The 27,129-nt window shown below is 46.2% G+C and overlaps 1 protein-coding gene across 3 annotated transcripts in view; it reads left to right on the plus strand.

The window, feature by feature from the left end:
• Positions 1-27,129, plus strand: part of LOC135055150 (poly(ADP-ribose) glycohydrolase-like) — a 300,584-nt gene that overhangs the window by 126,531 nt on the left and 146,924 nt on the right. For all 3 annotated transcript variants that reach the window (XM_063958851.1, XM_063958852.1, XM_063958853.1), the window contains exon 7: positions 5,699-5,859. In XM_063958851.1, coding sequence (XP_063814921.1) covers positions 5,699-5,859 — 161 coding nt within the window. The remainder of the gene's footprint in view (positions 1-5,698; positions 5,860-27,129) is intronic.

Below are 27,129 nucleotides of genomic sequence, written 5' to 3' on the forward strand. Positions count from 1 at the left end.
GGCATTATCTGTCCAGCTAGTGGAGCCCGGTGCTGGTTTCAAAATACGGGGGACCCCTACGCTTTTTGTCCCCCATATTTTTGGAACCAGGACCAGGCGCAGAGCCCGGTGCTGGTTGAATAAATATGGGGGAACCCATGTCAATTTTTTCCCTATATTTTTTCATCCAGGACCGGCTCAAAGAGCCCGAGGCTGGTTATGCTTAGGAGGGGGGACCCCACGCATTTTTTTTTTACATTTTAAACTATTTTCTTTTTTTTAAAAAAGGTGCACAATGAACCCCAGCACGGATCTCACAGATCCGGCCGTCATTCATTGTGTTAAAGTCGGCAGTGTTTTGCGATTCACTCCCGTAAAACACTGCAAAAAAAAACGAATGACATCGACATCGGACAAAACGAAAATGCAGAATACGACAGCTTAGTAAATTAGCCGTAACAAATTCAAAAAGTTGCACTTTTTCACTTTTCGGCAGTGTTTTGCGATTCACTCCCGTAAAACACTGCAAAAAAAAACGAATGACATCGACATCGGACAAAACGAAAATGCAGAATACGACAGCTTAGTAAATTAGCCGTAACAAATTCAAAAAGTTGCACTTTTTCACTTTCGATGCCATTCGTGATTAATCTCCCACCAAATCGGCAGAATTACGAATGTTAGTAAATATACCCCTATGTTACCATGTGAACCGAATGTATGTCGACCATTAGTGGTTGACCTAATGACTGTTGACTTTTTCATGGTCGACCTACAGTCCGGATGCCATTCCCACATATGCTCTGGGAAACCATTCTAAACACAAAGAAAGGAATGCACGTTTTACTTGCACTTTTAGCACCTTTTACATGTGCTGAGCATGCTTTTGCTCTTTACTAATACAAACGATCATATTTATACAGGGTGTTTCACTCACTATTGGCTCCAAAGTTTTCTCATAACTTTTAAAGTAATTTAATGTCATTTTGGCAAATTTAACATGGACATACCTTGGAATATGAGTAAGTCATAGCTAGTGTTGAAACTGTTCACCATTAGCATCCAGGCAAGCTGTTCACACATGTGCAAAGTGAAGGCCAGCTGTTCACCACCCTAGTCAGTAGGTATTCCTGCTACTGACAGTGATGTTGTGTACTCTGGCTCCCCTATTTGAATTTTGGACTGTGCTGCAGCCCCACCTCTATGTTGGTTAAAACTAGAGATGTGCGGCGGGCACTTTTCGTTATTTGTGCTTTGGTTTTGGATCTAGATCCCCGCTCGTATTTTGAATCTGGATTAGGTTTGCCAAAACCACCGTTTCGGGTTTTGGATCTGGATGATTTGTGAAAAAAACATAAAAACAGCTGAAATCACAGAATTTGGGGGTTATTTTGATCCTTCTGTATTATTAACCTCAATAACATTAATTTTCACTAATTTCCAGTCTATTCTGAACACCTCACAATATTGTTTTTAGGCCAAAAGGTTACACCGAGGTCGCTGGATGACTAAGCTAAGCGATACAAGTGGGCGGCACAAACACCTGGCCCATCTAGGAGTGGCACTGCAGTGGCAGACAGGATGGCACTTTTAAAAACTAGGCCCCAAACAGCACATGCAAAGAAGAAAAAGAGATGCAAGATGGAATTGTCCTTGGGGCCTCCCACCCACCCTTAATTCTACACCGAAGAGTTAGCTCTTTTGGTATTTTGCCCAGTCATGGATAACAACTGTCTCCCCCGGTGCCTGCTTTAAACAAACCACATCACCATCAGAATCCTCCTCGTCAACTTCCTCTGCAGCGCCAGCAACACCCATATCCTCATCCTGGTGTACTTCAACAGTGACATCTTCAATTTAAGTATCAGAAACTGGACTGTGGGTGCTCCTTCCAGCACTTGCAGAGGGTGTGCAAATGGTGGAAGGAGCCACCTCTTCAGGTATTTTGACCTGTCGGCATTTTACATGTCTGTATTTTGACCTTGTCGGTATTTTGTCCATGTCGGGATTTTGACCTTGTTGGGATTTTGACCGTCGGTCAATTGCTGTCAGGATTTTGACAGTCAGGATTTTGATTGGAGGTAAATTGACTGCATCCCATGGCAGCACAGGACACCACCACTGGACTGATGTAGCATGTGAGGATACTGGGTACAGCACAAGACCCCTGAACTTATGGCAGTACAGGACACCACAACTGGAGTGAGTGGACTGATGCAGCACAAGACACCACCACTGGACTGATGCAGCACAAGACAGCACCACTGGACTGGACTTATACAGCAGCATTGGACTTATAGCAGCACAGTACACCACCACTGGTCTGATGCAGCACAAGACAGCACTTTCCCGCACAAACACTGAGGTTACACGTCCTTTCGCTACATTCTCCAGGACTGGAGTGAAGATGGCGGGGCGGGAGGCGCAAAATATACAAAGGCCGGATCTCGCGAGAATCCGACACCAGGATGATGATGTTTTTCCATGTGAGTCTTGTGGGAAACCCAAGCCGGACTCTGATCACAAAGTCCAGGAGAACCCGCTAATTTCTAGTTAAAACCTTCCATAACATGGAGCAACGCATTCAAGTTGGCCTGGATGCTAATGATGAACACTTTCAATACTTGCTATGGCATGTTTCTCATACACCAAGGTATGTCCATGTCAGTTTTCATTAAATTACATCAATTACTTTAAAAGTTATAAGAAAAAGTTTGGGGCCGATAGTGAGTAAAACACCCTGTAGCTTGTATTAATACTTGAGGGCATGCAGCATTTTGACCAGGGACGTGCAGTGAGCTAAATGGTTTTGACATATAGCTAGATACTTCTTGGACCTACAGTAAACCAAATGCTAACTTGCTTAGAGTATCAACTAATAAAAATTATAAAATAGCTTAGAAGAAATACATATTATCCAGGAATAATAAATGTGTATCATCCTGGATTGCTTTATCTGGGGTTTCCGGTATACTACTTAGAGAGGATCCCAATCTTGTAGCATCCAGTACACAGTGCGTAGTGCAATAGGTGGACAGCTTGCCATTGTATTTGCTCTTGTATTATCCATGGGTTGTGGCATGAGGCACATTAGCTAAAGTGAATGCAGTAGAATAATTGTGGTATAGGCAACCAATATATGGACTTATTTGGCGGGTTTGATATAATAGATATAAACGGGCAGGTCAGCTAGTGTCTAATCGGACCAGATAACCTGCAGTCATGCTGATTTGATAACAGTGTAGCAGTGCTGTTACATGAGGCTATATGTGTGATATGCACACAGTAATCACAGTGCAAATTTAGAAGGGGTGGTATGTTATATGTTTACAAAAAGATATATAGTACAATATATAATGTTGCAGTGTATCTTTTCAGATCTTAAAGGGAATCTATTTTTTTTCCATGTATTGATGTCATGTAAATGTTAAGGGTTGAATTGATAAAATTATTCTTTATTGCAAATACTGACCTATGGGGTGGTATTCATGTGACTGCCGGTCAGCTGACCGACAGTCACATGACCTCCACGAGCCCGACGGCTCACTATCCCGATGGTCGGCATGCTGACCAACAGGGACTATTTCCACTCGTGGGTGTCCACGACACCCATAGAGTGGGAATAGAACCCGTGGCGACCGCCACCGAGCCCGCAGCGTGGCGAGCGCAGCGTGGCGAGCGCAGCGAGCCCACAAGGGGCTTGCTGCACTCGCCCCTCCCTGCCGGGATCCCGGCGTCGGTATGCTGCCGGGATGCCGGCGTCGGTAAGGTGACCAGCGGTCAGGAGACCTCCGGTCACCAGTACTACACCCGACCTATGTCCCATGCCAGATCTCTCGGGTCTGTCAGCCTACATACATATCTACTGTCTGTCCTTGCTTTAAAAGATATTTGAAACACATTCATTAACAAATCTTACAACCATTATGCAGCATAGTGTTCTAATTCCTTTTCATTATGACATGGCAGACTCTCTAATAGAAGACCTTTCTATAGATAAGCAAAATTAGTGTTGGTAGCTGCCAGCATAGGTGTTTCTATCAAGGGTGCATACGGGCTCCTGGGTCCAGAGGGGCCCACAATGCACACACTGCACCCATGTTGTTTTAATACTTACCTTTCCAGAGTCCCGCAATGGGCGCTGCAGCCACAGCAAAAATCACTCCCAAAATGGCCGCTGCAGTACAAAACTTGTCTCCGAACAATGGCAGGCTCCATGTTTCTGGAGACCTGCACATGCACAGTAGACTCCGACACAATGCCGGAGTCTATGGCACCATGGAGAGGAGGGGGCCCATTCAGAGTCTGCACATATGCCCCCTCCTCTCTTAAAATGCCCCTGGCAGCCAGTCATAAAATATGTGGATAAACAGACGTGCAACCCTGTCCTCCATCACATAACAACCTAAGGATTACAGCTAAACACAATTAACTTTAATCATTTTGCTGAATTTCTCAATAAGAAACTTTTGACCAAGGGATGCTGTAAAAAATAGGCTGGTACTCTAGGGCAGAGGTTCTCAACCTCGGTCCTCAAGCACCCCCAACAGTTCATGCTTTCCAGGTCACCTAGCAGTTGAACAGGTGTGTTCATTACTCACTGACACATTATAAAACACCCACTGGTGGAGCAAATGATTTCACTTGCAATCCTGTGAGGAGACCTGGAAAACATGAACTGTTGGGGGTACTTGAGGACTGAGGTTGGGAACCACTGCTCTAGGGCTACATGATTCTAGATAGTATGGGACCCACTGGTCCAAATTTTGAAATGTCTGTAATAAGCAGCGGCTCCTACCTTTGTGGAGGAGGGGGGGGTTTCTGCTGGCAATGCTGTTTGGTCCAGAGGATGAGGAGAGTAGAGAGAGCCCCTTCCGCTTGCCGGATCCCGGCATCTGCACAACGGATCTGCCAGGTGCTGGGACCGTCACATTCGCACAGGTGGAGACTTGACTGCACATGTACAAAGTAAACCTGGGTACAGTCCTGCAGCCCACAGGTAAATTCCACCATGGTCTATAACACAGGTTCTCAAACTCGGTCCTCAGGACCCCACACAGTGCATGATTTGCAGGTAACCCAGCAGGTGCACAGGTGTATTAATTACTCACTGACACATTTTAAAAGGTCCACAGGTGGAGCTAATTATTTCACTGGTAATTCTGTGAGGAGACCTGCAAAACATGCACCGTGTGGGGTCCTGAGGACCGAGTTTGAGAACCACTGGTCTATAATATAAGAAAAGATACAGAAGTTTCAGTAGCACTTTGGCCAATGGTTGACAATTATTATTTCTTGGGCCTTGGAACCTTGTTTAGTGAAGTCCGCTATATAAGGGAGATGTGAATAGAGACAGAAAATGTGTGCGTTTCTGTCATTTTTGTAATTGTTATATATGTATTTTCTAAAGTATCATTAGATTTTTTTTTCTAATGTATGCTTGGTTCATTTATGCCTGCATAATATTAATGTATCTACAGAACGTTTGCTTGGATCTTGATTGTCCACTCTGATCTATAACTCCAAGGTCCTCTTATTATTTTTGATTGCAAATCTGCAGTCTGTCCAAGAAACCCCCTTAACCAATTATCCAGGATAAATGACTTCCACTTTAACGGGGCTGTGGATTTAAAGGCCGGCTAAAAACACCAAACTACTCTTACTATTTATTTGGTCACTTCAATCCCGTGTTCATGTTTTCCTAATTTCTATATTGCAGCCTATTCCATTGCTGAAGAAAAGAATGAATCATTCAATCACCATGTCACAGGAGCAGATATCTTGTCTTCTGGCCAATGCTTTCTTCTGCACTTTCCCACGGCGGAATGCCAAGGAAACAGATTCTGAGTACTCTACATACCCGGACATAAACTTCAACAGGTAGTTGTCACACATCAGATGCTGGCCTTAGGAAAAATATAACCTAAATCCTTACCTATTTTGCCTTTTTTTCTCCACACTCAGGGCCGAATTATCACCATCCGCATCTGAGGATGCAGCTGGGATGTGATAAAATTGACCCAATTTGTACTGCGATAATTGATTACGTTGACCAATGTATCAAATATTGCATGCAGGGACAGAGCTTGAGAGCAAGCTCTGTCCCTCCAATGCCTCGCCGCAGCATTATCTGGGTATTTCTCATACGTCCTAGAGGATGCTGGGGTCCACTTCAGTACCGTGGGGTATAGACGGTTCCGCAGGAGCCATGGGCACTTTAAGACTTTTCAAGGGTGTGAACTGGCTCCTCCCTCTATGCCCCTCCTCCAGACCTCAGTTTAGAAAATGTGCTCAGGCAGACTGGATGCACTCCAGGGGAGCACTACTGAGTTTCTCTGAAAGACTTTATTTTAGGTTTTTTATTTTCAGGGAGGACTGCTGCAACAGTAGGAACCAACTTCCTGAATAGTTTCATGGCTCTGCTTCTGGCTGACAGGACACCATTAGCTTCTGAAGGGTACGGAACACTAGCTGCGGCTATGCGCTCACTCCCACAGCACGCCATCACGCCCCTTACAGAGCCAGAAGTCAGAAGACAGGTGAGTGTACAGAAGAGGATCTTCAGTCATCGTGATGGCTAAAATGTACCACGCAGCGGGCGGGAACGCTGCGCGCCATGCTACCCTTCAACACAGGCACAGCAGGGTGCGGGGGGGGGGGGGGCCGCGCCGCGCCCTGGTCAACTGAAACCTAATAAAAACTAGCTAATAAGGGGACATAAGTTGCTGAGGCACAGTCCTACACCCGCCAGTATACAAATGAGTATTGAAATTGCTGAGGAGAAATGCGCCATTGCGGGGGCAGGGCTTCCTCCTCAGTCAGCCAGCACAGCGCCATTTTCTCTTCAAGCAAGCTGCAGAGAATAACGCTGGTCCTCCTCCACTTCTGACCAAGTATCAGGCCGCAAAACAGGAGTGTGTGTGTGTTGGGGGGGGGGGGGGGGCGGCTGCACAGTATAAATTGGTGCTGTATTGTGAATTTATCATTATAAAAGCGCTACAGGTCTGTGGGCAGTTTTGTGTTACACAGGGTTTTTATCAATAGTGCTAGGTTGTGAGCTGGCAAATCCTTTCTGTGTCCTTCTAACAGATTTTACTGTGGGTCTGTCCCCTATAAGTCCCGGAGTGTCTGTGGTGTGGTTGTGCACGTGTGTAACATGTCTGAGGCAGGGAGCTCTTCCCCTGGGGGAGCCATTTTAGGGACACAGAGTTGTAATGTGGTGGCGCTGCCGGCACACCACGAGCCTGAATGGGTGAAAGAATTACGTGATAGTGTGAATCATATCAGTAAGAGATTGGATAAGTCTGAGTCTCATGCAGAAAACTGGAGAAAATCAGTGAAAGATGTGATTTGTCATAGTTCTGCCTTGTCATCCACAGGGGATCCCTCTGAGTCACATAAGAGGCCATTTGCACAAATAGTACAAACTGATACCAACACGGATTCTGACTCCTGTGTTGACACAAGTGATTCCAGGGGAATAGATCCTAAATTGGCAAAAAGCATTCAATAAATGACTGTTTCTATAAAGGAGGTCTTAGAAGTTACGGAGAAGGCTTATTTTTAAGGAAAAGAAAATTAACGAACTTTCCCTCCTTCTCAAGAGCTAAATACTTTCTTTGAGGGAGTTTGGGCAAACCCTTAAAAGAAATTTTAGATTCCCAAAAGAATTCAGGGTGCTTATCCCTTCCCGGCAGAGGACAGGAAAAGATGGGAGTCACCCCCCATTCTAGACAGTGCCCTTACACGTTTAACTAAAAAGGTGATTCTCCCTGCACCTGGGATGGGTTCACTAAAGGAGCCGTCAGACCGCAAGTTGGAGACTACATTAAAATCTATTTATGTGGCCAATGGTATGCTACTCAGGCCCACCATTGCTTGTGCATGGGTGAGTAGTGCTATTGAAAAATGGTCAGACAACTTGTCATCTAAAATTGACACGATAGAGACGAGATACTCCTAACCGTAGGTCATATTAAAGACGCTGCTGCATACATGCAAGAAGCCATGAAAGATATTGGGCTCATGGGTTCAAAAGCCGCTAATATGGCAGTCTCAGCTCGGAGGGCGTTGTGGATTCGCCAATGGAATGCTGATGCAGATTCCAAAAGAAATATGGAGGCTCTCCCATATAAAGGTGAGGCCTTGTTTGGAGATGAGTTGGATGCTTTAGTCTCTGCGGCTACTGCAGGTAAGGCGACATTCTTGCCTTATGCTCCTGCGCCGGCAAAAAAGACACATCACTCTCAGATACAGTCCTTTAGGCCCAACAAATACAAAAAGGGTAAAGGTTCCTCTTTCTTTGCAGGTAGAGGGAGGGGAAGAGGAAAAAAGTCCACAGCGTCTCCAGGAATGCAGGAGCAGAAATCAACCCCTGCTTCTGCCAAATCTGCAGCATGACGCTGGGGCTCCCGTGCGGGAGTCCACTCGGGTGGGAGCACGTCTGAAACTTTTCAGTCAGCTCTGGGTTCAATCTTGCCTGGACCCATGGGTCTTGCAAATAGTGTTCCATGGATACAAACTGGAATTTCAAGACGTCCCCCCATGCCGATTTTTCAAATCGACCTTGCCAGCTTCTCTTCCGGACAGAGAAGTAGTAACAGCTGCAATTCCAAAATTATGTCAGAATTATGTTCAAGCGATCCTCATTGTCCCAGACTGGCCAAGGAGGGTGTAGTATCCAGATCTTCAGGAGTTGCTCGTAGAAGATCCACGGCCTCTTCCTCTTCGCGAGGACCTGCTGCTGCAGGGGCCGTGCGTGTATCAGGACTTACCGCAGCTACATTTGACGACATGGCTGTTGAGCGCCGGATCCTAGCCCGTAAGGGTATTACCAAAGAAGTCATCCCCACTCTTATTCAGGCCAGGAAAGGAGTAACGTCTAGACATTACCACCGTATTCGGAGAAAATATGTGTCTTGGTGTGAATCCAAGAAGGCTCCTACGGAAGAGTTTCACTTGGGACGTTTTCTCCATTTTCTACAGGCGGTGTGGATGCAGGCCTAAGATTGGATTCAATGAAGGTCCAGATTTTGGCCTTATCGGTTTTCTTTCAAAAACAATTGGCCTCTCTTCCAGAAGTTCAGACGATCGTGAAAGGGGTGCTGCACATCCAACCTCCATTTGTGCCTCCGGTGGCACCATTGGACCTTAATGTGGTGTTGCAATTCCTTCAACCGGATTGGTTTGAACCTCTACAGGAGATAGAATTTAAGTTTTTCACTTGGAAAGTGGTCATTCTATTGGCCTTGGCATCCACAAGGCGGGTGTCTGAGTTGGGGGCCCTGTCTCACAAGAGTCCTTACCTGATCTTCCATGAAGATAGGGCAGAGTTGAGAACTCGCCAACAATTTCTTCCAAAGGTGGTTTTGTCTTTCCATATAAACCAGCCTATTGTGGTGCCAGTGGCTACTGACACCTTAACTGCGTCAAAGTCTCTCGATGTGGTTAGAGCTTTGAAAATTTATGTCGCAAGAACAGCTAGGATTCGGAAAACAGAGGCTCTGTTTATCCAGTATGCTCCCAACAAGATTGGGTGTCCTGCTTATAAGCAGACCATTGCGCGCTGGATCAGAGGGATGATTCAGCATGCTCATTCCACGGCAGGATTGCCGATACCGAAGTCGGTAAATGCCCATTCTACTAGAAAGGTGGGCTCATCCTGGGCGGCTGCCCGGGGGGTCTCGGCGTTACAACTTTGCAGAGCAGTTACTTGGTCAGGGGCAAACACGTTTGCAAAGTTTTACAAGTTTGACACCTTGGCCGATGAGGACCTCAAATTTGGTCAATCGGTGCTGCAGGGTCATCCGCATTCTCCCACCTGTACTGTAGCTTTGGTATAACCCCATGGTACTGAAGTGGACCCCAGCATCCTCTAGGACGTATGAGAAAACAGGATTTTAATACTTATTGGTAAATCCTTTTCTTCTAGTCCGTAGAGGATGCTGGGCACCCGACCCAGTGCGTACTTTACCTGCAGTTGTTAGTTTTGTAGTTACACAAGTGTTGTGTTACGATTCTTTTCAGCATGTTACTGCAATTGTTCATGCCTGTTGGCATGTGTTAAGTTGAATGCCATGTTGTGCGTCATGGTTGATGTGTGAGCTGGTATGAATCTCACCATTAGTTTAAAAGTATATCCTTTCCTCGAAATGTCCGTCTCCCTGGGCACAGTTCATATACTGAGGTCTGGAGGAGGGACATAGAGGGAGGAGCCAGTTCACACCCTTGAAAAGTCTTAAAGTGCCTATGGCTCAAGCAGAACCGTCTATACCCCATGGTACTGAAGTGGACCCCAGCATCCCCTACGGACTAGAAGAAAAGGTATTAAAATCCTGTTTTTTCGTAAAAAGATAACCTGATGTTCTGCTGCGCATGTGCTGACATCGCCGCTACCACCCCATCGTGATTACCCCCCTCCTGCGTGCCGTGGAACCCCACCATCCCACTGCTGATTATACTTGCCAAACCAGGGGATATGTGGCCAGAGCTCCTGAAGGACTGCTGGTTGTCAGGGATCCCTGCTGCTGAGACCTCCGGTGCTGTAAAGTGAGCTGCCACTTTCCAACATCACTTTACTGCACCGGAGGTCACGGGAGCAGCAGGCAGCCCCGATAGCTGGCAGCACCGCAGCCCTGATCACCGGTCCTTGGCTAGGTATGTTTTGTTTTCTTTTTTTTAACTTAAAAAAAAAAATACAGTGATCAGCTTGTGTGTTCACTGGACACACAGAGCTGATCACACTGATGGCTCCCTGCACAGCTTTAGAAAGCTGTACAGAAATATAGCAGAAGTTTTTTTTTTACATTCGTCCAGATCGCATTTCCAATTATAAGTATGGGAAATGTGATCTAACGAAAATATAATTAAAGGGTTTGGAGCAGTTTTTCATGAAAACTGCTCCAAAAGCCCTTTAATACATTCAGGTGATACTAAAATAATGTGAAAAGTGTGTGAAAACACCCCATTTCACATTATTTTAGTAAAAAAAAGTTAATAACTATGCCCATCAGTCTTTTACTAATCAGTTATTAAAATTGAATGAGCCTCTTAATTTGTGTAGTGTGCCTGAGGGCATTTGCTATATGTTTGTCTCCTCTCAACAGTTATTTTTCCCGCTTGTGTATACACTGTATTTGCATATGTTTGTAGAAAATGTATGTGTGTATACAGGCCTGGCACTACCCACTCAGCAAAGGAATGCAAAGCAGGGATGCCATACTGGAGAGGCGCTCTTCCTGCTCTACATCCCTGTGCCGATGTCCCCTGCTGCTGCCGGCTGCCACTGCACTTGTCACACTGTATGAAATGCACAGGCAGCGGCGCAGGCAGCTTGAAGTGTCCAGCACCCCCCCTCCCTGTCAAAGTGTTGCAGATTTGAAAAGGGGGTGGAGCTACACCATTTGGAGTGGAGGAGTTGCACAAGACAGAGGGGGTGGACTCAGGACCAGGCTGCTGTGAGGAGGGAAAGGAGGCTACTACAGATCCGGTCAGCCAGACTTGGGTAAGTGGAGAGAAAGAGTGATTGAGAGACAGAAAGTGTGTGTGTGCATGTGTGTGTGTGTGTAGTATGGACCTTATTTAAGTTGCTAAAAGCCAGAATACTCAGTACAATCGCATGCTGGGGGCTGCCCAGTATGCCAAGTCCCATCCAGCATTGTGATCACAATCTAATTGCATTCCCATTGCTGACCAGGGAATTATGTATAAGTGGCGCTACTACTGTGGGCATTATGTTTAAGTGACACTACTACTGTGGGCAATTTATGTATAAGCGGCACTACTACTGGGGGCATTATGTGTATAAGAACTACTATGTGTGGTCTAATGTGAATAAGATTGTGCTACTCTGTGGCGTAATTTGAATTGGGGGTATTGGGGGTAATTCCAAGTTGATTGCAGCAGGAATTCTGTTAGCAATTGGGCAAAACCATGTGCACTGCAGGGGAGGCAGATATAACATGTGCAGAGAGAGTTAGATTTGGGTGGGTTATTTTATTTCTGTGCAGGATAAATACTGGCTGCTTTATTTTTACACTGCAAATTAGATTGCAGATTGAACACACCACACCCAAATCTAACTAACTCTCTCTGCACATGTTATATCTGCCTCCCCTGCAGTGCACATGGTTTTGCCCAATTGCTAACAGAATTCCTGCTGCAATCAACTTGGAATTACCCCCATTATTGTGTGGCCAGGCCCCTTCCTTGTGAGACCACACACCCTTTTTTGTTGCATGCCATCCTTCTGTAAATTATGGAAGGGTGCAAATTTATAGTTTGCAGGGGTGCGCTGAACACCCTAGCAGCAGCCGTGTGTGTGTGTATATATATATATATATATATATATATATATACACATATTTATTTATATATATATATATATTTATATATTTAGATACTGTATCTCTCTCTCTCTTTCTCTCTATCCTTATCTATGAAAATCATTTTCCAGAGGGCACTCATCAATTTTGCACATAAAAGATATTAAGTGCAGACTCACATCCTCCCAAACATGGTCAAAGCATGGTCACATAATGACATCAATATTAAGTCAACGTTTCGGTGCACCTCATAAACCTTTTCCAAGACAAATGCAGGTACATCATGTCCTACAATGCTGCTAACAGCAGTGGGAGTTAATACTATTTTGCATATTAGGTATAGGCCATGAGGAATGTAATTAAATTATAGATTTTCCTACTCCGCACAGTTGCAGTTCCTGGAGCTGGTAGAATGCATTACTTGTAGGGAGGCCAATCCCGGGGCATTTTTTCAATCCCGGGATTCGGGATGGAAAAATGCTCAATCCCGGGATTCCAGCGATCCCGGGATTGCAGTAGGGATCAGTGTAGGGAGCAGGGGAAGTATATGTGGAGGGAAGCAAGGCAGGGTGGATGTAGGGAGCAAGGGATGGTGGGTGTAAGGAGCATGTAAGGAACAGGAAGGGAGGGTGGGTGTAGGGAGCAGCGGGAGAGTGGGTGTAGGGAGCAGCGGGAGGGTGGATGTAGGGAGCAGCGGGAGAGTGGGTGTAGGGAGCAGCGAGAGGGTGGGTGTGTAGTGAGCATGTAAGGTACAGAAAGGGAAGGTGCCGGTGGATGTAGCGAGCAGAGGGAGGATGTCAGGAGCATAGAGTGTGGGTGTGGGTAGCGAAGATAAACACTTACTACTTACGGGCGGGCCGCGGGCACCAGCCATGGACACACACACACTGACCGCACTGGCAGCATTTCAAATGTAGTGCAGGCCGCCAGCCAGTCAGAACTGGCAGTCCGGCAGCCAATCAGGGGCAGCGGCTTCTGCCGCTTCCCTGATTGGCTGCCGGCCTGCCAGCTCTGATTGGCTGGTGGCCGGCGCTACGTTTGAAATGCCGCCAGCGCGGTTAGTATGTGTGTGTCCATAGCTGATGTAACTACATCGCTGTCTGGCAAAACTGCGCATGCGCACTCTAATCCCGTGAATCCCGGGATTGGAGGCTCCAATCCCGGGATTCAAATCCCAACATTTTTTAGCCCAAATCCCGGGATCCCGCCGATCCCGATCCCGGGATTGGCCTCCCTAATTATTTGGTAATAAAATGTTAAATTGATTTATAGGCGTGGCTCAGGCAGCCAAATGTAATGCTTCCTAAAACAACTTGTAAATTTGAATAGATCATATTAATAGTAATAGAAATCTATGGAAGGATTTTTGGAAAAACTGTGCACAGTATTTGTTTTTCCAAGGGTGGGAAAGTGTTATAGGCCCTACACACTGGCCGATATACTGAAAGATATGAACGATCTCGTTCATAAATGAACGAGAACTCGTTCATATCTTTCAGTGTGGAGACTCCAGCGATGAACGATGCGCGTCCCCGCGCTCGTTCATCGCTGGTCTCCCGTCGGCTGTGCATGCAGGCCAATATGGACGATCTCGTCCATATTTGCCTGCACTTCAATGCAGCCGGGTGACGGGGGGAGTGAAGAAACTTCACTCCCCCCGTCACTGCCCCCCCCGCCGCCGGGTCGCTCGTCGGCCGTATCCGCCGTCGGGCAGCTCGGCGGCGGGTCGGCCAGTGAGTAGGGCCCCTTATTTATCAACAGTCTTTTACATCTGAAATGCTCTGCAATGCAGATGAGAGAGAGAGAGACTGTCTGATTTACATGCTTGTCCAGTATCCAGTGAGCTGTAGAAATTCGATTGACAGAAGAGATTTCACAGATTGAGCAAAAATTGTAAGTGACATCCTACTGAACTATAATTAACATGTTTAGATCAAGTTGATTTATGGCTCCAAAAAGTCTGGGGGAAATGCATTTTTGGCTGTAATTGTTAAGCAAGCCTTTATTCATAATTTTAGGTAATTAGTCCAGGTGATAATTGAATTCACTCTGGCAATCTATGTTTTTGGGGCTAATAGGATGTCTACCTTGTCTGAGGCTTGGGGGAAATTTAATTAAAAAAACACAGGTGTAATTTCTGTCCAAAAAAATTTGTATGATGGAGTATAATCATAGTGACTTTCACTTGAAGGTCAGTATGTTTGGTTACAAAACACAGGTGTAGCCAATTATAGAGTAATTCAGCTTAGACATAAATAGTGCATCACACGCATATACAGGGCGGATATAATAAAAGTATCCCTACTCAGACCACTCTGGAGTGAGTTCTGAGGCTCGGAGTGAAGAGAATTGTGGACATATGCTTCAATGGATGCTTCTGCTGGCAGAAACTCCCTGGACATGATCTTTTGGGGGAAACTTAGGGTTGAATTTGAGAACCATTAGTTCAGTCTCGTAGAGCATCTTGATTCTTAGCCTTAGAACACACTGGCCAATATATCGGGCGTTCCCTTGAACGCCCGATATATCACGGGTCCGTCGGCCAGTGTGTACGGGCGATATGTCTGTAAACTCCGTCGTTCACAGACATATCGCATCGGCCCCGCAGCACAGCCGACGGGCAATATATCTACCAATATATTGGTGCTTCGATGTGTGTACAGGCGGTCGGCCGACCGCCCGTAAACATGCTGCGGCAGCCGGTGGTGATTGACAGGTGAACTGGGCGGGCGTGTGTACACGCCCGTCCAGTTCATGACGTCAGTCCCCGACGGATCTGGCAGTGTGTATACTCAACACACTGCCCGATCCATCCATAGATATATCTGCCGATCAATTGTTTGGCAGATATATCTTTCAGTGTGTACCCACCTTTACTGCAGGAGCTGTGGGATGCCGGACAATCTCAGACTTTTTCTCTATCGTCCTAGTGGATGCTGGGGTTCCTGAAAGGACCATGGGGAATAGCGGCTCCGCAGGAGACAGGGCACAAAAAGTAAAGCTTTAGGATCAGGTGGTGTGCACTGGCTCCTCCCCCTATGACCCTCATCCAAGCCAGTTAGATTTTTGTGCCCGGCCGAGAAGGGTGCAATCTAGGTGGCTCTCCTAAAGAGCTGCTTAGAAAAGTTTAGCTTAGGTTTTTTATTTTACAGTGAGTCCTGCTGGCAACAGGATCACTGCAACGAGGGACTTAGGGGAGAAGAAGTGAACTCACCTGCGTGCAGGATGGATTGGCTTCTTGGCTACTGGACATCAGCTCCAGAGGGACGATCACAGGTACAGCCTGGATGGTCACCGGAGCCTTGCCGCCGGCCCCCTTGCAGATGCTGAAGTAAGAAGAGGTCCAGAATCGGCGGCAGAAGACTCCTCAGTCTTCTAAAGGTAGCGCACAGCACTGCAGCTGTGCGCCATTTTCCTCTCAGCACACTTCACACGGCAGTCACTGAGGGTGCAGGGCGCTCGGAGGGGGGCGCCCTGGGAGGCAAATGAATACCTATTTTGGCTAAAAATACCTCACATATAGCCTCCGGAGGCTATATGGAGATATTTAACCCCTGCCAGAATCCGTTAAGAGCGGGAGACGAGGCCGCCGAAAAAGGGGCGGGGCCTATCTCCTCAGCACACAGCGCCATTTTCCCTCACAGAAAGGCTGGAGGGAAGGCTCCCAGGCTCTCCCCTGCACTGCACTACAGAAACAGGGTTAAAACAGAGAGGGGGGGCACTAATTTGGCGTTAGAAATATATAAAAAAGATGCTATAAGGGAAAACACTTATATAAGGTTGTCCCTATATAATTATAGCGTTTTTGGTGTGTGCTGGCAAACTCTCCCTCTGTCTCTCCAAAGGGCTAGTGGGTCCTGTCCTCTATCAGAGCATTCCCTGTGTGTGTGCTGTGTGTCGGTACGTGTGTGTCGACATGTATGAGGACGATGTTGGTGAGGAGGCGGAGCAATTGCCTGTAATGGTGATGTCACTCTCTAGGGAGTCGACACCGGAATGGATGGCTTATGTAGGGAATTACGTGATAATGTCAACACGCTGCAAGGTCGGTTGACGACATGAGACGGCCGACAAACAATTAGTACCGGTCCAGACGTCTCAAAAACACCGTCAGGGGTTTTAAAACGCCCGTTTACTTTAGTCGGTCGACACAGACACAGACAGGGACACTGAATCCAGTGTCGACGGTGAATAAACAAACGTATTCCTTATTAGGGCCACACGTTAAAGGCAATGAAGGAGGTGTTACATATTTCTGATACTACAAGTACCACAAAAGAGGGTATTATGTGGGATGTGAAAAAACTACCGTAGTTTTTCCTGAATCAGATAAATTAAATAAAGTGTGTGATGATGCGTGGGTTCCCCCCGATAGAAAATTATGGGCGGTATACCCTTTCCCGCCAGAAGTTAGGGCGCGTTGGGAAACACCCCTTAGGGTGGATAAGGCGCTCACACGCTTATCAAAACAAGTGGCGGTACCGTCTATAGATAGGGCCGTCCTCAAGGACCAGCTGACAGGAGGCTGGAAAATATCATAAAAAGTATATACACACATACTGGTGTTATACTGCGACCAGCGATCGCCTCAGCCTGGATGTGCAGAGCTGGGGTGGCTTGGTCGGATTCCCTGACTAAAAATATTGATACCCTTGACAGGGACAGTATTTTATTGACTATAGAGCATTTAAAGGATGCATTTCTATATATGCGAGATGCACAGAGGGATATTTGCACTCTGGCATCAAGAGTAAATGCGATGTCCATATCTGCCAGAAGATGTTATGGACACGACAGTGGTCAGGTGATGCAGATTCCAAACGGCACAAAGGTGTATTGCCGTATAAAGGAAGAGGAGTTATTTGGGGTCGGTCCATCGGACCTGGTGGCCACGGCAACTGCTGGAAAATCCGCAGTTTTTACCCTAAGTCACATCTCTGCAGAAAAAGACACCGTCTTTTCAGCCTCAGTCCTTTCGTCCCTATAAGATCATATCTGCCCAGGGATAGAGGAAAGGGAAGAAGACTGCAGCAGGCAGCCCATTCCCAGGAACAGAAGCGTTCCACCGCTTCTGACAAGTTCTCAGCATGGCGCTGAGACCGTACAGGACCCCTGGATCCTACAAGTAGTATCCCAGGGGTACAGATTGGAAGGTCGAGACGTTTCCCCTTCGCAGGCTCCTGAAGTCTGCTTTACCAAGGTCTCCCTCCGACAAGGAGGCAGTATGGGAAAAAATTCACAAGCTGTATTCCCAGCAGGTGATAATTAAATTACCCCTCCTACTACAAGAAAAGGGGTATTATTCCACACTATATTGTGGTACTGAAGCCAGAAGGCTAGGTGAGACTTATTCTAAAAATTTTTTTGAACACTTACAAAGGTTCAAATCAAGATGGAGTCACTCAGAGCAGTGATAACGAACCAGGAAGAAGGGGACTATATAGTGTCCCGGGACATCAGGGATGCTTACCTCTATGTCCCAAATTTGCCCTTCTCACTAAGGGTACCTCAGGTTCGTGGTGCAGAACTGTCACTATCAGTTTCAGACGCTGCCGTTTGGATTGTCCACGGCACCCCGGGTCTTTACCAAGGTAATGGCCGAAATGATGATTCTTCTTCGAAGAAAAGGCGTCTTAATTATCCCTTACTTGGACGATCTCCTGATAAGGGCATAGTCCAGGGAACAGTTGGAGGTCGGAGTAGCACTATCTCGGATACTGCTACAACAGCACGGGTGGATTCTAAATATTCCAAAATCGCAGCTGATCCCGACGACACGTCTGCTGTGCCTAGGGATGATTCTGGACACAGTCCAGAAAAAGGTGTTTCTCCCGGAAGAGAAAGCCAGGGAGTTATCCGAGCTAGTCAGGAACCTCCTAAAAACAGTGCATCATTGCACAAGGGTCCTGGTAAAAATGGTGGCTTCCTACGAAGCAATTCCATTCGGCAGATTTCACGCAAGAACTTTTCAGTGGGATCTGCTGGACAAATGGTCCGGATCGCATCTTCAGATGCATCAGCGGATAACCCTATATCCAAGGACAAGGGTGTCTCTCCTGTGGTGGTTATAGAGTGCTCATCTTCTAGAGGGCCGCAGATTCGGCATTCAGGATTGGATGCTGGTGACCACGGAGCCCAGCCCGAGAGGCTGGGGAGCAGTCACACAAGGAAAAAATTTCCAGGGAGTGTGATCAAGTCTGGAGACTTTTCTCCACATAAATATACTGGAGCTAAGGGTAAATTTATAATGCTCTAAGCTTAGCAAGACCTCTGCTTCAAGGTCAGCCGGTATTGATCCAGTGGGAAAAACATCACGGCAGTCGCCCACGTAAACAGACAGGGCGACACAAGAAGCAGGAGGGCAATGGCAAAAACTGCAAGGACTTTTCGCTGGGCGGAAAATCATGTGATAGCACTGTCAGCAGTGTTTCATCCCGGGAATGGAAACTGGGAAGCAGACTTCCTCAGCAGGCACGACCTCCACCCGGGAGAGTGGAAACTTCATCGGGAAGTTTTTTCCACATGATTGTAAACCGTTGGGAAATACCAAAGGTGGACATGATGGCGTCCCGTCTGAACAAAAAACGGGACAGGTATTGCGCCAGGTCAAGAGACCCTCAGGCAATAGCTGTGGACGTTCTGGTAACACCGTGGGTGTACCAGTCGGTGTATGTGTTCCCTCCTCTGCTTCTCATACCTAAGGTGCTGAGAATTATAAGACGTAGAGGAGTAAGAACTATACTCGTGGCTCCGGATTGGCCAAGAAGGACTTGGTACCCGGAACTTCAAGAGATGCTTACAGAGGTCTTATGGCCTCTGCCGCTAAGAAGGGACTTGCTTCAGCAAGTACCATGTCTGTTCCAAGACTTACCGCAGCTGCGTTTGTCGGCATGGCGGTGGAACGCCGGATCCTAAGGGAAAAAGGCATTCCGGAAGAGGTCATTCCTACCCTGGTCAAAGCCAGAAAGGAGGTGACCGCACAACATTATCACCACATGTGGCGAAAATATGTTGCGTGGTGTGAGGCCAGGAAGGCCCCACAAAGAAATTTCAACTCGGTCGTTTCCTGCATTTCCTGCAAACAGGAGTGTCTATGGGCCTCAAATTGGGGTCCATTAAGGTTCAAATTTCGGCCCTGTCGATTTTCTTCCAGAAAGAATTGGCTTCAGTTCCTGAAGTCCAGAAGTTTGTCAAGGGAGTATTGCATATACAACCCCCTTTTGTGCCTCCAGTGGCACTGTGGGATCTCAACGTAGTTCTGGGATTCCTCAAATCACATTGGTTTAAAACCAGTCAAATCTGTGGATTTGAAGCATCTCACATGAAAAGTGACCATGCTCTTGGCCCTGGCCTGGACCAGGCGAGTGTCAAATTGGTGTTTTTTTCCTCAAAAAAGCCCATATCTGTTTGTCCATTCGGACAGGGCAGAGCTGCGGACTCGTCCCCAGTTCTCTCCCTAAGGTGGTGTCAGTGTTTCACCTGAACCAGCTTATTGTGGTGCCTTGCACCTACTAGGGACTTGGAGGACTCCAAGTTGCTAGATGTTGTCAGGGCCCTGAAAATATGTTCCAGGACGGCTGGAGTCAGGAAAACTGACTTGCTGTTATCCTGTATGCACCCAACAAACTGGGTGCTCTTGCTTCTAAGCAGACTATTGCTAGTTGGATGTGTAATACAATTCAGCTTGCACATTCTGTGGCAGGCCTGCCACAGCCAAAATATGTAAATGCCCATTCCACAAGGAAGGTGGGCTCATCTTGGGCGGCTGCCCGAGGGGTCTCGGCTTTTACAACTTTGCCGAGCGGTTATTTAGTCAGGGGAAAACACGTTTGTAAAATCCTACAAATTTGATACCCTGACTAAGGAGGACCTGGAGTTCTCTCATTCGGTGCTGCAGAGTCATCCGCACTCTCCCGCCCGTTTGGGAGCTTTGGTATTATCCCCATGGTCCTTTCAGGAACCCCGATATACAATACTAAATAGACACCAGACTGTGTCCTGGGCGCTTACAAAATAACTGATATGAAAAAAGAATGAAGAAAATGACATATACAATACGTTCCTCTTAAAGATGGATGACTTCAAGATTAGTTCACTCCTTATGGAAGTATTGTAATCTCGTCCAATAAAATTGAGTCGAGGTTATCCATACATGTGAAACAAAAAAAATAACATGCAATGTGTAATATTGCTAATAGTCCAACAGTAATAAAGCAGATGAAATGAATGGTGATCCACAGTTGTCTCGCGTACCCCACTCACACTGAGAAATGTAATAATGTGCTCATAAAGGTATCTTTGGGCGCAGTGATGTCAACAGCATTAAAGTGACTAAACATTAAATATAATGAATTAGTCATACATAGGCGTACCCAAGACTCACACAGGAGATGTTGAGTACATTCATCAAAAGGTATCTTTAAGCTTTCTATTTCTCAAAAAGGCGTACCCCAACTCACACTGGAACTTGCGGTTCTGTTCCTATCAAGGTTTCTTTATCCCTGGGTAATGTTGTCAGCAAACCCCAATGTTCTTGTTTGGTGGCTCACAGGTATGCAGAGAAAGAGAACAATAGCAAACAATGTGTGGTATTGTCTTAAAAAAGCAGTGTGCACAAATAGTGAGACACTGGTAATTAGTGTGAAACCAATAGTTATCACGTATCCCACTCACATCAAAACATAGATGGCGAGGTTCCCATATAGATACTATCCATATATATATTGCTCATATAGAGACTCTCCCAAACCATGGATGATAAATTTAATCCAAATGGATTAATATATAGGCGTACCCAAACTCACACAGGATATATGACAGACGTTCCTCTAACGGTATCTTTCACACTTTAGCACTCAAATATGGGCGTACCCAAACTCACGTAGTGGTGGCATGAAGGAATCCTATCAAGGTATCTTTGTGGTGTGTTCTGTCTATTCTGTCTTTAAACACTTCACCAATCAATGTATGATGGCAGGAAGAATCTTATAAAGTCTATTGGTCACACTTGATGATGTGTGATAATCCCAAAAAGAAAAATTCCAAATGCAAAGAATAGGAATGCATTATCTGGACTGTGAGTAGCAAGATTCCTATTCTTCGATTCCTTTATTTTATTTCATTTTTTAATCGGCCAAAAATTTTTTTTTTTTTTAAAAACAGAAATTTTTTTTTCTTTTTTATGTGTCATTTTTTACTTGTAAAACTTTTGCTCTATTGGACTGGATTAAAGAAGTATTTGTCTTTTTATAAACGCCATTTGCATTTGGAATTTTTCTTTTTGGGATTATCACACATCATCAAGTGTGACCAATAGACTTTATAAGATTCTTCCTGCCATCATACATTGATTGGTGAAGTGTTTAAAGACAGAATAGACAGAACACACCACAAAGATACCTTGATAGGATTCCTTCATGCCACCACTACGTGAGTTTGGGTACGCCCATATTTGAGTGCTAAAGTGTGAAAGATACCGTTAGAGGAACGTCTGTCATATATCCTGTGTGAGTTTGGGTACGCCTATATATTAATCCATTTGGATTAAATTTATCATCCATGGTTTGGGAGAGTCTCTATATGAGCAATATATATATGGATAGTATCTATATGGGAACCTCGCCATCTATGTTTTGATGTGAGTGGGATACGTGATAACTATTGGTTTCACACTAATTACCAGTGTCTCACTATTTGTGCACACTGCTTTTTTAAGACAATACCACACATTGTTTGCTATTGTTCTCTTTCTCTGCATACCTGTGAGCCACCAAACAAGAACATTGGGGTTTGCTGACAACATTACCCAGGGAAAAAGAAACCTTGATAGGAACAGAACCGCAAGTTCCAGTGTGAGTTGGGGTACGCCTTTTTGAGAAATAGAAAGCTTAAAGATACCTTTTGATGAATGTACTCAACATCTCCTGTGTGAGTCTTGGGTACGCCTATGTATGACTAATTCATTATATTTAATGTTTAGTCACTTTAATGCTGTTGACATCACTGCGCCCAAAGATACCTTTATGAGCACATTATTACATTTCTCAGTGTGAGTGGGGTACGCGAGACAACTGTGGATCACCATTCATTTCATCTGCTTTATTACTGTTGGACTATTAGCAATATTACACATTGCATGTTATTTTTTTTGTTTCACATGTATGGATAACCTCGACTCAATTTTATTGGACGAGATTACAATACTTCCATAAGGAGTGAACTAATCTTGAAGTCATCCATCTTTAAGAGGAACGTATTGTATATGTCATTTTCTTCATTCTTTTTTCATATCAGTTATTTTGTAAGCGCCCAGGACACAGTCTGGTGTCTATTTAGTATTGTATATCTCTGTTCTTTAAATGTGGTGACATTTATTCTGACACCAGAAGTGTACAGGCGGCTTTGCGCCCAGGAAACTTGTTTCACTGTTTTTATATTTTGCCTTTCAGGAACCCCAGCATCCACTAGGACGATAGAGAAAATAAGAATTTACTTACCGATAATTCTATTTCTCGGAGTCCGTAGTGGATGCTGGGCGCCCATCCCAAGTGCGGATTATCTGCAATACTTGTACATAGTTACAAAAATCGGGTTATTATTGTTGTGAGCCATCTTTTCAGAGGCTCCGCTGTTATCATACTGTTAACTGGGTTCAGATCACAGGTTGTACAGTGTGACTGGTGTGGCTGGTATGAGTCTTACCCGGGATTCAAAATCCTTCCTTATTATGTACGCTCGTCCGGGCACAGTATCTAACTGGCTTGGATGAGGGTCATAGGGGAAGGAGCCAGTGCACACCACCTGATCCTAAAGCTTTACTTTTTGTGCCCTGTCTCCTGCGGAGCCGCTATTCCCCATGGTCCTTTCAGGAACCCCAGCATCCACTACGGACTCCGAGAAATAGAATTATCGGTAAGTAAATTCTTATTTTTTTTAAAGGGGCAAACATTTACATGGTTTTGCCTTGTAAGTGTTTTCCCCTTTAAAAAAAACCTTGGAGATTGGCCAGGATCCCTCACCTCCTGTGAACTAGAGATGAGCGCCGGAAATTTTTCGGGTTTTGTGTTTTGGTTTTGGGTTCGGTTCCGCGGCCGTGTTTTGGGTTCGACCGCGTTTTGGCAAAACCTAACCGAATTTTTTTTGTCGGATTCGGGTGTGTTTTGGATTTGGGTGATTTTTTCCAAAAAACCTAAAACACAGCTTAAATCATAGAATTTGGGGTCATTTTGATCCCAAAGTATTATTAACCTCAAAAACCATCATTTCCACTCATTTTCAGTCTATTCTGAATACCTCACACCTCACAATATTATTTTTAGTCCTAAAATTTGCACCGAGGTCGCTGGATGACTAAGCTAAGCGACCCTAGTGGCCGACACAAACACCTGGCCCATCTAGGAGTGGCACTGCAGTGTCACGCAGGATGTCCCTTCCAAAAAACCCTCCCCAAACAGCACATGACGCAAAGAAAAAAAGAGGCGCAATGAGGTAGCTGTGTGAGTAAGATAAGCGACCCTAGTGGCCGACACAAACACCGGGCCCATCTCGGAGTGTCACTGCAGTGTCACGCAGGATGTCCCTTCCAAAAAACCCTCCCCAAACAGCACATGACGCAAAGAAAAAAAGAGGCGCAATGAGGTAGCTGTGTGAGTAAGATAAGCGACCCTAGTGGCCGACACAAACACCGGGCCCATCTAGGAGTGGCACTGCAGTGTCACGCAGGATGGCCCTTCCAAAAAACCCTCCCCAAACAGCAAATGACGCAAAGAAAAAAAGGCGCAATGAGGTAGCTGTGTGAGTAAGATAAGCGACCCTAGTGGCCGACACAAACACCGGGCCCATCTAGGAGTGGCACTGCAGTGTCACGCAGGATGGCCCTTCCAAAAAACACTCCCCAAACAGCACATGACGCAAAGAAAAAAAGAGGCGCAATGAGGTAGCTGTGTGAGTAAGATAAGCGACCCTAGTGGCCGACACAAACACCGGGCCCATCTAGGAGTGGCACTGCAGTGTCACGCAGGATGTCCCTTCCAAAAAACCCTCCCCAAACAGCACATGACGCAAAGAAAAAAAGAGGCGCAATGAGGTAGCTGTGTGAGTAAGATAAGCGACCCTAGTGGCCGACACAAACACAGGGCCCATCTAGGAGTGGCACTGCAGTGTCACGCAGGATGGCCCTTCCAAAAAACCCTCCCCAAACAGCACATGACGCAAAGAAAAAAAGAGGCGCAATGAGGTAGCTGTGTGAGTAAGATAAGCGACCCTAGTGGCCGACACAAACACCGGGCCCATCTAGGAGTGGCACTGCAGTGTCACGCAGGATGGCCCTTCCAAAAAACACTCCCCAAACAGCACATGACGCAAAGAAAAATTAAAGAAAAAAGAGGTGCAAGATGGAATTGTCCTTGGGCCCTCCCACCCACCCTTATGTTGTATAAACAGGACATGCACACTTTAACCAACCCATCATTTCAGTGACAGGGTCTGCCACACGACTGTGACTGATATGACGGGTTGGTTTGGACCCCCACCAAAAAAGAAGCAATTAATCTCTCCTTGCACAAACTGGCTCTACAGAGGCAAGATGTCCACCTCATCATCATCCTCCGATATATCACCGTGTACATCCCCCTCCTCACAGATTATCAATTCGTCCCCACTGGAATCCACCATCTCAGCTCCCTGTGTACTTTGTGGAGGCAATTGCTGCTGGTCAATGTCTCCGCGGAGGAATTGATTATAATTCATTTTAATGAACATCATCTTCTCCACATTTTCTGGATGTAACCTCGTACGCCGATTGCTGACAAGGTGAGCGGCGGCACTAAACACTCTTTCGGAGTACACACTTGTGGGAGGGCAACTTAGTTAGAATAAAGCCAGTTTGTGCAAGGGCCTCCAAATTGCCTCTTTTTCCTGCCAGTATAAGTACGGACTGTGTGACGTGCCTACTTGGATGCGGTCACTCATATAATCCTCCACCATTCTTTCAATGTTAAGAGAATCATATGCAGTGACAGTAGACGACATGTCCGTAATCGTTGTCAGGTCCTTCAGTCCGGACCAGATGTCAGCATCAGCAGTCGCTCCAGACTGCCCTGCATCACCGCCAGCGGGTGGGCTCGGAATTCTGAGCCTTTTCCTCGCACCCCCAGTTGCGGGAGAATGTGAAGGAGGAGATGTTGACAGGTCGCGTTCTGCTTGACTTGACAATTTTCTCACCAGCAGGTCTTTCAACCCCAGCAGACTTGTGTCTGCCGGAAAGAGAGATCCAAGGTAGGCTTTAAATCTAGGATCGAGCACGGTGGCCAAAATGTAGTGCTCTGAGTTCAACAGATTGACCACCCGTGAATCCTTGTTAAGCGAATTAAGGGCTCCATCCACAAGTCCCACATGCCTAGCGGAATCGCTCCGTGTTAGCTCCTCCTTCAATGTCTCCAGCTTCTTCTGCAAAAGCCTGATGAGGGGAATGACCTGACTCAGGCTGGCAGTGTCTGAACTGACTTCACGTGTGGCAAGTTCAAAGGGCATCAGAACCTTGCACAACGTTGAAATCATTCTCCACTGCGCTTGAGACAGGTGCATTCCACCTCCTATATCGTGCTCAATTGTATAGGCTTGAATGGCCTTTTGCTGCTCCTCCAACCTCTGAAGCATATAGAGGGTTGAATTCCACCTCGTTACCACTTCTTGCTTCAGATGATGGCAGGGCAGGTTCAGTAGTTTTTGGTGGTGCTCCAGTCTTCTGTACGTGGTGCCTGTACGCCGAAAGTGTCCCGCAATTCTTCTGGCCACCCAACAGCATCTCTTGCACGCCCCTGTCGTTTTTTTAAAAATTCTGCACCACCAAATTCAAGGTATGTGCAAAACATGGGACGTGCTGGAATTTGCCCATATTTAATGCACACACAATATTGCTGGCGTTGTCCGATGCCACAAATCCACAGGAGAGTCCAATTGGGGTAAGCCATTCCGCGATGATCTTCCTCAGTTGCCGTAAGAGGTTTTCAGCTGTGTGCGTATTCTGGAAACCGGTGATACAAAGCGTAGCCTGCCTAGGAAAGAGTTGGCGTTTGCGAGATGCTGCTACTGGTGCCGCCGCTGCTGTTCTTGCGGCGGGAGTCCATACATCTACCCAGTGGGCTGTCACAGTCATATAGTCCTGACCCTGCCCTGCTCCACTTGTCCACATGTCCGTGGTTAAGTGGACATTGGGTACAACTGCATTTTTTAGGACACTGGTGAGTCTTTTTCTGACGTCCGTGTACATTCTCGGTATCGCCTGCCTAGAGAAGTGGAACCTAGATGGTATTTGGTAACGGGGGCACACTGCCTCAATAAATTGTCTAGTTCCCTGTGAACTAACGGCGGATACCGGACGCACGTCTAACACCAACATAGTTGTCAAGGCCTCAGTTATCCGCTTTGCAGCAGGATGACTGCTGTGATATTTCATCTTCCTCGCAAAGGACTGTTGAACAGTCAATTGCTTACTGGAAGTAGTACAAGTTGGCTTACGACTTCCCCTCTGGGATGACCATCGACTCCCAGCAGCAACAACAGCAGCAGCAGTAGGCGTTACACGCAAGGATGCATCGGAGGAATCCCAGGCAGGAGAGGAATCATCAGAATTGCCAGTGACATGGCCTGCAGGACTATTGGCATTCCTGGGGAAGGAGGAAATTGACACTGAGGGAGTTGGTGGGGTGGTTTGCGTGAGCTTGGTTACAAGAGGAAGGGATTTACTGGTCAGTGGACTGCTTCCGCTGTCGCCCAAAGTTTTTGAACTTGTCACTGACTTATTATGAATGCGCTGCAGGTGACGTAT

This window comes from Pseudophryne corroboree, chromosome 3, assembly GCF_028390025.1.
Source record: "Pseudophryne corroboree isolate aPseCor3 chromosome 3, aPseCor3.hap2, whole genome shotgun sequence".
Lineage (NCBI taxonomy): Eukaryota > Metazoa > Chordata > Amphibia > Anura > Myobatrachidae > Pseudophryne > Pseudophryne corroboree.